The 11,618-nt window shown below is 54.2% G+C and overlaps 1 protein-coding gene across 1 annotated transcript in view; it reads right to left on the bottom strand.

Annotated features, from left to right (window-relative positions):
* Positions 1-573: 573 nt before the first annotated feature.
* KSR1 (kinase suppressor of ras 1) overlaps positions 574-11,618 on the bottom strand; it is a 48,001-nt gene continuing 36,956 nt past the window's right edge. The window contains exons 8-20 of the mRNA XM_065852953.2: positions 11,538-11,599; positions 11,326-11,432; positions 10,579-10,747; positions 9,915-9,956; positions 9,154-9,208; positions 8,464-8,509; positions 7,955-8,334; positions 7,121-7,217; positions 6,806-6,939; positions 6,241-6,372; positions 5,864-5,999; positions 5,410-5,543; positions 574-2,986 (exon numbers count right to left, since the gene is read on the bottom strand). Coding sequence (XP_065709025.1) covers positions 2,908-2,986; positions 5,410-5,543; positions 5,864-5,999; positions 6,241-6,372; positions 6,806-6,939; positions 7,121-7,217; positions 7,955-8,334; positions 8,464-8,509; positions 9,154-9,208; positions 9,915-9,956; positions 10,579-10,747; positions 11,326-11,432; positions 11,538-11,599 — 1,573 coding nt within the window. The 3' untranslated portion in view covers positions 574-2,907. The remainder of the gene's footprint in view (positions 2,987-5,409; positions 5,544-5,863; positions 6,000-6,240; positions 6,373-6,805; positions 6,940-7,120; positions 7,218-7,954; positions 8,335-8,463; positions 8,510-9,153; positions 9,209-9,914; positions 9,957-10,578; positions 10,748-11,325; positions 11,433-11,537; positions 11,600-11,618) is intronic.

Here is an 11,618-nt window from a genome sequence, read left to right as displayed (position 1 = left end):
TGAGCTTCAAATGAGTCCAACAAAAGCAGCAAACAGAAGAGCTGAGTTCCGTAGTTATCAGTGCCAATACGCTCCGTGTGCTGCACAACCCGTTCTCTGTGCACATGGAGGTGAATTTCCTGGCCAGGATGCTTTCTTTGTACCTTGGGTGTCTTTTCAAAGTAATCACTTCTCAGTAACATCTATTAACTTAAGCTCCTTCCTTGAGGGCAAGGAGGTTGTGGGTGGACAGAGGAGCAGCTCCGGCCCAGCTGAGCTGCGTTGGGTGACTGCAGGCCCAGCTGGGGCTGCTCAGGTGATGGGGTGACGAGGGGCAGCTGAGCGGGGCAGCGGGAGCTCTGCAGGAGCTCTGCGGGGAGCCAGAGGAGTTCAGGTAGGGGAGAGGCTTTCTTTGAAATGATTTTTTCATGGAAATGCTGTGTTACAGTTGTGCAAAGAGGTTCTCCTCTCTGAAGGTGTTTTCTGAGATGTGGGGGGACCTGCCTGTCCCAGAGCGCGGTGGGGCCTGCACCGGGAACCTGCTCGTGGCAGTCTGGCTACAGGGAGATGGAGGGGAAAAAGGTGAAACCACAATTGTGGAACGTTTGCTTTATCCAGAGCGAAGATTTATTCACTGAAAAGATTCCTACACATCCAGAGTTTCGTTAGCATAGACTGCACTCTTTTTTCTTCTTTTGTTTTTTTTGCTGGTTGCATAAACTAATACAGAAACTGTTGTTAATACTAACAATTTTTAATTAATTTAATAGCAATTCTGGAAGACACTCAGTTGATAGAAAATATAAAAAAAACTTTGTTACTGTACAAAGTTTACATCACATTTGAAAAGAAAACGTGTCCATTTTCACCACGTTCCAGACTCGGTTTACATTCAGTACTGACGTGTGGCTTTTGTAGCAGCATCGTCCAGCCAGCGTCACCCGGGGGCACAGGCCGGGTGGCACCTCCGCCCGTCCACACCGGCCATTGAAGCCAGGGCCAGGGCCAGGAGCGTCCCCTCCGACACACGGGCTGCGGGAGGGGCTGCGTCCACGAGCAGTTTGTGGCTGTTAAGCACAAACCCAAGGTCAGGTTGAACTGGAATCCCAAATGTCACTGTTCTAGGCGGGTTTTGAAGCCCCTCGTGCCCCAGCAGCGTTCCGCTCGCTGGAAGTGCCGCACGAGGGACCGAGGGTCCCTGCCTCAGAGCTGGGAAAACCCGTGATCGCTTGTTGGTTTTTAAAATGACTTTGTTTTAATCTGGCTGCCTGTCCTCCTCCTAGCCAGTCATTTGATTAGAAAAGAAATAGGGAATATATTGCTTTCCCAGCACATTCGCGCAGCAAGGAAACGCTGTGCGTTTGTGAGTTGGGTGACTGGTTCCACACAGGAAGTTTTGGGCATCCCGGCTTTCAGGACCTGTTTGTTTGGATGGTGAGGAGCAGCCCCGGGCAGCTGCTCCAGCTGTGGCTGCTCCAGCTGTGGCTGCTCCAGCTGCTCCAGGTGCAGCTCGCGCAGCTCTGCAGGGCGAGACCCACAGGGCGGCCCGTGGAGGGTTTGGCCGATGGGTTCGTAATGTTTCGGGTGCAAAGAAGCACGTTTCTCCCCACTTCAGGCTTGTGTTGTGCTGTTGTTACTGAAACAGTATTTGCTGGGAAAGCAACTTCTGCTGCAAAGCGCTGACACAAAATGACTGAGAACAGTGGCGAGTCCCGAAGGACCCGAGTGGTGCGGGTTGAACACACGGGGTACGGAGGGGCTTGATTTGCCCTGCAGAGCTGGAGAGGAAGGTCACAACAGTACCGCGGGGCCACGCCAGGCTACTGCCAAACCCCTTTGGTGCTTGTATCTGAGACACATTGAAGAAGTCACTGTGCGAAAACACTCGTAAGAGAACAGAACTGAAGGCACGGCAGGAGCGCAGCGCCCTGCTCCACAGAACCGTCCTCCAGCGCCGCCGCGAGCGCCCGTCCCGCGGGACAGAGCTCAGGGCTCCCGGCACAGCCCAGGGTGCTGGAACGTTCTGCTGCTGCAGAAATGAAACCGGGCGACCTCCAGAGAGCCCTGATGAACTATCTCCACAAAATGAAGTGTGTCTGTGTTGGCTTTTCCCTTCTCTTGCCCCTCCTTTTCTTCTACAAGTGAGACGGTGATTGGGGCAGGAAGAGCCAAGCCTGGGTGGTCACTGTTTTATTTCCAGAAATGCTGCTTGTTTAAGGGACTAGAACTTGTGTCTAAAGCTTTAGGGGAAGAATCGGGCCCCATGTGCCGCGCTGTAAGAAGTCATGGTTTTATTTTTATAAAGGGCTGCAAGTCTTAACAAGTGGCTTTTATTGCGAGTTCTGCGTAGAAGGGTGCTTGAGTCTTTCACAGAGACACAGCTACGTGGTCAGAAACTCTCCTGTCAGAAGTAGATTTGTACTCATGTAACTCAATTCAAGGTAACCCTGAGCTTGGAGCAACCTGCCAGAACAAACCCAGAGCTTGGGGGCTGGTTTGGGCGAATCACGATGCAACAGGTGGATTTTTACCTCAGTGAGAGGACAATTGGATCTGGAGCTCCAGCCCCGGTACCAGAGGCACCGGCCGCCCTGAACCGAGCCGGTTCCCTTCTCGGGAAACAACGCTGCACGGCAGCGGTGCAGGGAGCTCCGGGTCACCACCGAGGAACTAGAATGGTTCTTTTTCTCAGTGCTACTGGAGAATGGCTGTAGTTCAACTGGATTCACGGTTTATTATGTTTAAAAAAATATAGTTCACACAGAAGTATCATGTAAACATTGTTGGAATAACCGCTGGTGCCCGGGCAGAATCCAGGGCTCAGGAACGCCGACGCGGGGCTGGCCGAGCTGCGCCCGATGCGGAGCCGGGAGACGTCGGCGCGATGCGTGCTGAGCAGGCCACTTAGCACAAGAACTACACCCCGGGCTAGATCTTTTGGTTGCTCGGTTCCAGGATTCCCAAGCCAAACCTTTCAAAACGCAGGACAACTTTGCTACTGTTAATGCTGCAAAGAGTGGGGAGGGAGAGCAGAAGGGAGGGAAAAGAGTTACTTAGCTTTTCTCACGAAGCTACAGTTCTAGAAAAGGAACTAAATTGAGTTGGATTCTGATCTCATCCAACTTCAGATCACTGAGAAAAGAGGCTTAAGTAATTAAGCAGCAAACACTTGAGCTTATCTATGGTAACAGAAACATACAGCGCAAATCTGATTTGCCTCAAGTTGGAGAAGCAAGAGGTTCTCATAGGTACCCGCAGTGGGCAGAAGGATCTGCCCAGCGCTTGTTTTCAACAGGCACTTGGTTTCCTTGAAGTCAAAGGGAAGGAGAAAACGACTTACAGGATTTTCTTCATAAGACGAAGGGCTGTTTTGACAAGGTGCATCAATTGATTAAAAAACAGCCCCCCAAGAAAACCAAACCCATCTGCTCCTCGTTATAGACTGTAGCAAGTGCGTAAAGATGGTTTTTCCTTCACCCTTAAGCTGTTAACACAGCTTGAAACTTTTTGACCCCAAACTGCCGTCCCACACAGGCGGGGCAGCCTGGGAACGCGAGCACGACCGCGGGCGTCCGTCCTCCCTGCAGGCGGCACAGCCCCCCCGGTTCCCGGATCTCCGTTCTGCTCCATCCCTCTCCTCTCCCCTCCAAAACAAGATCGTTTTCAAAATCGTGAACTGCTAAAGAATGAAGAAAGACCTTTTCTAAAAAGGCACGTTTGCTGCGGTACCTACAAGTCCGTAAAGCCCCCAGTGTTAAGTCAGACGTTGTGCTAAGTAAGAGATGTAAACAGAGGTAAATGATGACATTGAAAGCAGGAGCTGTGCAAGGGAGGAGCAGCTCTTGCACTGCTTCTCTCTCACCCAGCACTGTAGCCGGGCCCAGCTGGTGGTTCTGGCCCCGCGGTGGCGCAGGGCCGGGCAGCGGCGCCAGCAGAGCCGGGACCGACCTCGTCCCGCCGTGCCAGGACCGACCTCGTCCCGCCGTGCCAGGACCGACCTCGTCCCGCTGTGCCGGGACCGACCTCGTCCCGCCGTGCCAGGACCGACCTCGTCCCGCCGTGCCAGGACCAACCTCGTCCCGCCGTGCCAGGACTGACCTTGTCCCGCTGTGCCGGGAACATGCGCCCGTTCCCGGCAGCCGCAACGGCCGGGCCAGCGCTGGCGGTGCCGGCACAACGTGGGGCGGTAGCCCCGGACCTGCAGGACACCCAGCACCCCTTAGTCAGAGCAACCAGGAGCCCCTGCCTGGAGGTGCAGCCTCGGAGGTGATCGGGGTGAAAGGTGGGTGGCCGTGTTGTTAGACAGTGACTTCTTGCAGACAGGAGTTGTTATTCAAGCTAACAGCCCACACCAAGCGGAAAAAGGCAGAAAATGAGATCTCGGGTAAAGTGTTGATTATGTCCGTGGGTTAATTTCGTGGTTTGTTTTTGCTTTTTAAAATAGAAGGTGATTGTCCAAGTTGCCGGTTAGGATACAACACATGGAAGCATGCAAGGTGGAGCCCGTTATTGCACCAGTAGCTACAACCTACAAAGAAACAGGAGAGGGAAGGGAAAAAGACACGGTGAGAGTTAGTTTTGAGTTACTTAGAGCAAGCCCTGGAGAACTACGGATTACAAAGCTGACACGAGGATAAGGCGCGGGGTTAGTGCGAGGTTTCTCGGCGGTGTGACCGGGGGCTGTGGCCGTGGCGGGGGTTCTGAAGCTGAGCAGGTCCGGCTGCAGAGCCGCCAGTGCCCCCGAACACAGCGCTGGGCAGGGATGAACAGCCGAGCTGCCTGCGCTTTCCGTTCCGCGAGCACCAATTCAGCTGTCAAGGCTGATCATTAATACTGACACTAAAGTACTTCTGCCCTGTTCAGTGCTTTGAGCAGAGAAAAAGTACCGATGTGTACAGAAACTGACAGGAGCCACTTGTAGGGGCGAAGGGGATGTCGGCCCGTCTGCCCAGGGACAAATAATTAGGGCAGCACCAACACATCGTTCTGCAGTTCCACAAGCTGTTCAAGAATAGCTCCCTATGGAAACACTAATCCAGAATAATCACTTGGCAATTTGCTCTGGAATGGAGCATTCTCAGAACTGGCTGCCCAGATGGGAAGCGGAACCTGCAGTTCCGTCGAGGACAACGCGGCGTGACCGTCTGCACGGGAACGCACAGCGCCGGGCCGCGGGGAGGGAAATCACCCATACGGCTGGAGAAGGAACTGCTGAAGGAGGGGGTGAATACGTTATAAAGTAGGAAGCTAATGGGCTGAAGCATGCAGGTTTAACGGTGTCACTTCGTGGTGACTGGGAAAGCAGAGCAGCACACCGGGACTGCCCCACCAGAGGTTGGGCAGCCCCCAGGAAGGCAAAATAAAGCTCGGAAATGATCAGTTAGCGAATTCCCAGTGGCACAAATGTTCTTAACAGCAGCAAATACTCACTCAGCAGACTTCCAGAAATGCCCTGGGTGGGAGAGCCGCCGGTTCAGTTTTGGCAGTTTTTCAAGCATGTCCATGAGGACGGTGAAGCTGGGTCTGTCACTGCGCTCGAACGACCAGCACGCTGACAGAATTTCCTGCAAAGGAAACCGCGCTCAGCTCAGGGCTCAGCTGTGGGGACCAGGCAAGGGACCGAGCTCCGCGACCCACGCGAGCCCAGCCGGAGCTCCCGCGGAGCGTCCGACACCCCCGCAGTCACGCGCTGTCCCGCAGGCCCCGGGACGGCCGTGCCTATGCAGCCGCTATGTGCACAGGCTCAGTGTCTAACCCAGTGTGCTCTGTTCTCTCCCCCGCCCTTCAGAGTTATGATCAGAGTAAAAGAAATCTCCTCTCTAAGCAGCTCCCTCTTTTCCTGATCAACAGCCCTACAGAAGGATTCCTGCAGCTGGGTGCTTACATTGACCTCTTTCCCCAAGCTGACAGTCGCAAGCACTTGTTTCACCCCCTCGCCGCTGCCGATCTGCCAGATGAGCGCCTCCGCAGGCTGGTTCTTGAAGGGCCATTCTCTTGCTTGGAGCTCATACCACACAGTCCTGCAACGTCAACAGACAGGTCGAGCCTTTGCCGCTCTCCAGAGACACAACCGGACACCGTGCCAACCCCCGCTAAGCTCTGGGCTTGTGCAGCACGTCCCTCTCGCCCCGACACCTCCCGCCCCGACTTCTGTGGCAGGTGAGAAAACCCCGTCCCGGCCGGAATCCCGAGCCTGGAGAACCAGCGACTCGCAGGGCCCAGGTCTGGAACCACCTCCCTGGGCGAGCGCGTTACCCTTACCCAAAGGCATAAATATCTGCAGCTTTGGAGAAAGGCAGCTTGTCCTCGTCCTTCCCCGGGGCCATCTCACGGACGATCTCGGGGGCCAGGTAGCACAGCCAGTCATGGGGCAGCTTCAGCTCATTCTCCCTCCTGGGTTCAAAAGAAAGTGGTGCTGAAGCGCTGCTGCTCGACCCGACGGGCAGCGCGGGGACCGACCTGTGCTCAGCCTGCTGCCTCGTCTTTATTTACTCTACTGCTTTTGCTGACATTTCCTTTCTCATTTTCTTGCCATACTAAAAAATACACGTGTTAGCCCGACTCTCCAGCTCACTCTTGGGCTTAAAGTTTTCTTAGTTCTGAGTCTCACTCCACACATAACTTCCCCCCAAAGTGCCCCCAGAACTGTAGAAAGAACTCTGCTAAAGAAAAGAAAAAAAAGAAAACGTGCATATTCCAAAAAGGTGTGTAAGCACTAAAGCAGCCAACAGCGCTCACTTGTACCGGGCAAGGCAGCAAAGTGTTTCCCTGTTCGATTATTATTTATCATTCTAGACGTGGACCAAACACTGAAGCCTCCACTCACCTTCCTTCCTGAACCACACCCGAAATTCCAAACAATCCAAAGTCCGTGATCACAACCTTCCCGTTGTCATAGAAAACATTCTTGGCTTTCAGATCCTTATGCACGATCCCCTTGGCGTGCAGGTACCCCATGCCCTGCGAAACAGATGCAGAGCTGGAAACGGTTGTTCATTGTTCCCAAGCCCCTAACTCTGGGCGTGCTTTGCTTTCCAGCGCCCGTTTCATCCCACTGCTCCAGCACAGATAATTAATTGCACGTGAGGACACAGCGCAGGCTCCGGGCTGCCCAGGATGCGATCTCGTTAACACCACGCACCTTAATGATCTCCTGCGCTATCTGCCTGGTTTTGTTAATATCCAGGGATATCTTGGGGTCCCGTACAAATGAGTGAAGCGTCCTTCCTTTGCAGAAGCTACAGGAGAGAAGAAACAGCAACTCTTAAAAGGTCTTTAAAATACAGGAGGAAAATCAAAACATGACACTGGATGCTCAGTTGTTTTTTTATCGTGCTGATGGTCTCAGCCGCTTCCACCGCTGGGAAACACCCTCTGGAAGCAGCACGGGGGCCCACACGTGCAGCAGAGCTGCTGCTCCTGCGTGCTCGGGACCCGCGGCCAGCGTTGGTGCGGTTCCCCAGGGCCCTGCCGTTTGTTTGGTTCCCCAGGGCCCCGCCGTTTGTTTGGTTCCCCAGGGCCCCGCCGTTTGTTTGGTTCCCCAGGGCCCCGTCATTCGGTTCCCCAGGGCTCGAGCACCGGCCGCGGCTGCTCCTGGGCACCACTGCAGGGAACTGCACACTTCGCTTCATTGCCACTTGGCTGAACTGGAACCATCTGGCGGTAGATGACACAGGAACAGCCCGTTTCTATTTTGTTTTTTTCCTCCTGCTTTTTGAATTGTACTATTTAAGAATTCAAAAATAAAAAGAAAATTGCCAAAAAAGATATGTTCCCTAAAAGGAGACAGCCCTAGAATCCCAAACTCTGGTAACACAGGCTGCAGTCATGTCTGCCACCTCCTGACTACAGTGAGAGGTTTCTTTTTAGATATTAGAACTAAGTATTATCTCAATGTTATATTATATATATATATATAATATATATATATACATATATATATACATTTTAAAAAATCCTAAGACTCTACCCGTACCTGGTGATGATGGCCAGGTGAGGCGGGTTCATGCACGCTCCCATGAAAAGGACGACGTTCTCGTGCCGGGTCTGCCTGTAGTTCATCACCTCCTTTTTGAAGAGCTTGAGGTGGTCCTGGTTGTTGCCGTCGATCTCCAGCAGCCGGATGGCCACCTCCCCGTGCCAGCGGCCCTTGTACACCTTCCCCCAGCGGCCCTGCCCGATGGGCTCCCCCAGCTCCACCTGCTCGAAGGGGATGTCCCACTCCTGCAGGTACACGCTGGTCTGGCTGGGTTTGCGGTAAATCATCCCTTGCAAGTGTGGCCGCCTGTTTGGCAAATCTTCCACCTCATCCTCGTCATCTTCAGGTTCTGATTTATTAGCCTCTGGTTCTTCCACCTGTTCACAAACGGAGAAGGGAAAATGAGCCGCGGTCCCCCAGGAGGGCTGGCCTCCAGGGCCACAACTTTTTATTGCGTTTCAACACAACGTTTCTGACTGTACGGAACAGCAACGCAGAAAACCCACCTCTGCTTCACAGTCAACTCCATCCGTGTCCGGCTGCTGATCGGCACTAACGAGAGAAGAGAGATCACCATGAAAATAACGTCTGCATATCCACGTGTGCCATTAGCGGAGTGTAAGGAACCAACAGAGAACAGATCTTGATATCATTAGAGCAGATCAGAGAAAAACACAATGACTGCTCCACCTAACAGACAAGGGCTTTCTCATCTTTGGCAACTGGGGGACGAAGGCGTTGAAGCGATCTTCAGCTATTAAGTATTCAGCATTGATCTGGCAGGGGAGCGGCTGCATTACTGCAACGTGTTCCACAGGGACACCCCTGTTCCTACCCCGAAACACCTACGGCGAGGAGGCGCCGCGAGAGCTGGCGACACCGGCCCGAGGGCGCCCGCTGCTCAGCTCCCTGCAGAGGTGTTTGCAGCAGCTCTTTTCAACATAGAGCTCCATAACTTCTGCTTCATCTGTCCTTTCTGATCCCGGGAACACACGCAACCATAACTCGATATCCAAGGTGCTGACTTCCTCCTGTCCCATTTAAAGTACCCCACGCAGCTTTCCAGACGGGGGTGACCGCATCGCCCCTGCCGACCCAGCCGACCCCGGGAGCTCTCGTGCCGTGGTGCTCCCACGCTGCCCGCAGGGTTACCGGGTAAACACTGTGCGAATAAACCGATTTAAAGCTGCACTTACTTAGTGTCTGCAGCTGGTTCCGGAGGATGTGCTGTTTGCGCAGGACTGGGAATTTCTAGGAAAGCAGAAACATTTGTGATACACGTTTTATTCTTCAGTCTCTTACAGAGTGTAAGCTTTAAGATTGCAATAGTGATTATTTGCTTCTTACTCCGGAATTATAAAATAAACTCAGCCACAGACCAGATGATTTTATACTTCTGTTCATTTAAAACTATGCTCATCATTCCTTGTCCTTCCTGCACGGCCCCAGCCTGGTCTCCTTCCCATTCACCTGTTCCCTGACACGTCTCTCAAGCTCAGTCCTTGTCACCCAACTGCTCACGTGCCTTCAGGTTGCCTTGGACAACCCGAAACACCTAAATCCACGCAGAACCAGGATGTTTAAATTGCTCTGTACTGCAGGTCATGTACTCCCACCACACCCGGTCTGTCCAGCGTCACCGGTGCGCAGGAAATGCAGCCTGGGTCGCAAATCCTTCCACGATTCAGAGCAACCCCCCTGTCCCTGGCAGCCCAGCGCAGCCGCGCTCACTCTGCGGAGCTGCTGAGCATTCAACGTTTCACCTTAGGAGCTAAATCCTGCCACTACCTCATCTTAGGAGAGAGGCCTGAATTAGGTACTGAGGCAAGAGACAGTTTTAATTGGTTTAGATACATTTTTAAGCAGAATTATTGTTCTTGGGCAGCATGCAAAAGTTTACAAACAAGTTACTTTCGGGCAGCAGCAGCCGGTTAGTAGATTTAAAACAATCACTCACCTGGGAAGATAAATTGTTGTCTATGCTGAATGTAGTAGGCAGCTTTTTTTGTTTAAAAGAAGGACAGCAAAAAAATGAGCAGGAGAAAGAACAAACAAACAGAGAACAAAACCAGGTTAGAGGATGGTCAGGAAGCGCCCCGTGTGCATTCAATGCATTAGTCCCAACGCGCTGCTGGGAAACAGATTAGTAGATTACGAGCCTGGTGCGGGCGGGTTCCAGCACATGCACTGGGGAAGCCTGCGGCAGGAGACACCGATCGGCCAGCAGTCCGGGAACCGCACGTCAGATCAACCGACAGTCCGGGAACCGCACGGCTGATCGACCGACAGTCCGGGAACCGCACGGCTGATCGACTGACAGTCCGGGAACCGCACGTCAGATCAACCGACAGTCCGGGAACCGCACGTCAGATCAACCGACAGTCCGGGAACCGCACGGCTGATCGACTGACAGCCCCGGGAACCGCACGGCAGATCAACCGACAGTCCAGGAACCGCACGTCGCATCAACCGACAGCCCCGCGAACCGCACGTCTGAACGGCCAGCAGTCCGGGAACCGCACGTCTGATCGACCGACAGTCCCAGGAACCACACGTCTGATCAAACAACAGCCCCAGGAACAGAGGCCTTCCTGAGCTTGGTCTGGCAAAGCTGCCCTTACCTGGGAAGTTAAACCGCCCGTCCCGCGGGCCCATAGGAGACGGGTTTGGGGGGGGAGTTGCGCTGGGAGGGTTGGAAGACTGGAAAGGTGCTGGAGAAGACGGCGTAGAGGAGGTTGTGGAAGAAGGATTACTGCTGGAGTCCAGGTGATTTATTGCTGGTGGATGCTCCTGCAAAGCAAGGAAAGTCACTTGTGAAGAACCAAGAAACAGGAGGAATTCCCGCGGATGCCTCCGGAGCGGCAGAGCAAGGAAAGCTGTCCCCAGCCGGCAGCGCAGCGCCGCAGAGCAGCCGGGGAGCAGCTGGGGAGGAGCTGGGGAGCAGCCGGGGAGCAGCCGGGGAGCAGCTGGGGAGCAGCCAGGGAGGAGCTGGGGAGCAGCCGCGGAGCAGCCGGGGAGGAGCCGGGGAGCAGCCGGGGAGCAGCCGGGGAGCAGCCGGGGAGCAGCCGGGGAGCAGCCGCGGAGGAGCTGGGGAGCAGCCGCGGAGCAGCCGGGGAGCAGCCGGGGAGCAGCCGGGGAGCAGCTGGGGAGCAGCCGGGGAGGAGCTGGGGAGCAGCTGGGGAGGAGCTGGGGAGCAGCCGGGGAGCAGCCGGGGAGCAGCCGGGGAGCAGCCGGGGAGCAGCCGGCCGGGCTGGGCACGACCCGCGTTCTGCAAGCAGGCAGCGGCCCCACTGAGGGGCAGGGCCGGCTCCTGGTGCCGCTCTGCCCCGCCAGCTCCGCTCAGCACACGCAGACCCAGCCACACGTACCTTTTTAGTTAGTGCTTTGGGAAGGGTTCCAAACTGGGGTTCTGCTGGTCTGTCCACTGGGTTATTGATATCAGAAGGGACAGACTCTGTTCTTCTTATTTTTGCTACTGAAAAAACAGGTTGAAGGGAGAAAAAAGCTCTAATCAGACTTTTTGTTCTTGTGATACCATCAATTACATTGAAATACCAAAAATTCGTAGAAAATCACTTACTGGGAAGGAAGGATATTCTACAAGCAGGTGCCTCTTTAGTACACTTGTTGTGACATTTTAATCTGAAAGAGAAACATTACG

Source organism: Patagioenas fasciata, chromosome 19 (assembly GCF_037038585.1).
Source record: "Patagioenas fasciata isolate bPatFas1 chromosome 19, bPatFas1.hap1, whole genome shotgun sequence".
NCBI lineage: Eukaryota > Metazoa > Chordata > Aves > Columbiformes > Columbidae > Patagioenas > Patagioenas fasciata.
The sequence above is the reverse complement of the archived record's forward strand: the minus strand, read 5'-3'. Positions and strand labels throughout refer to the sequence as shown.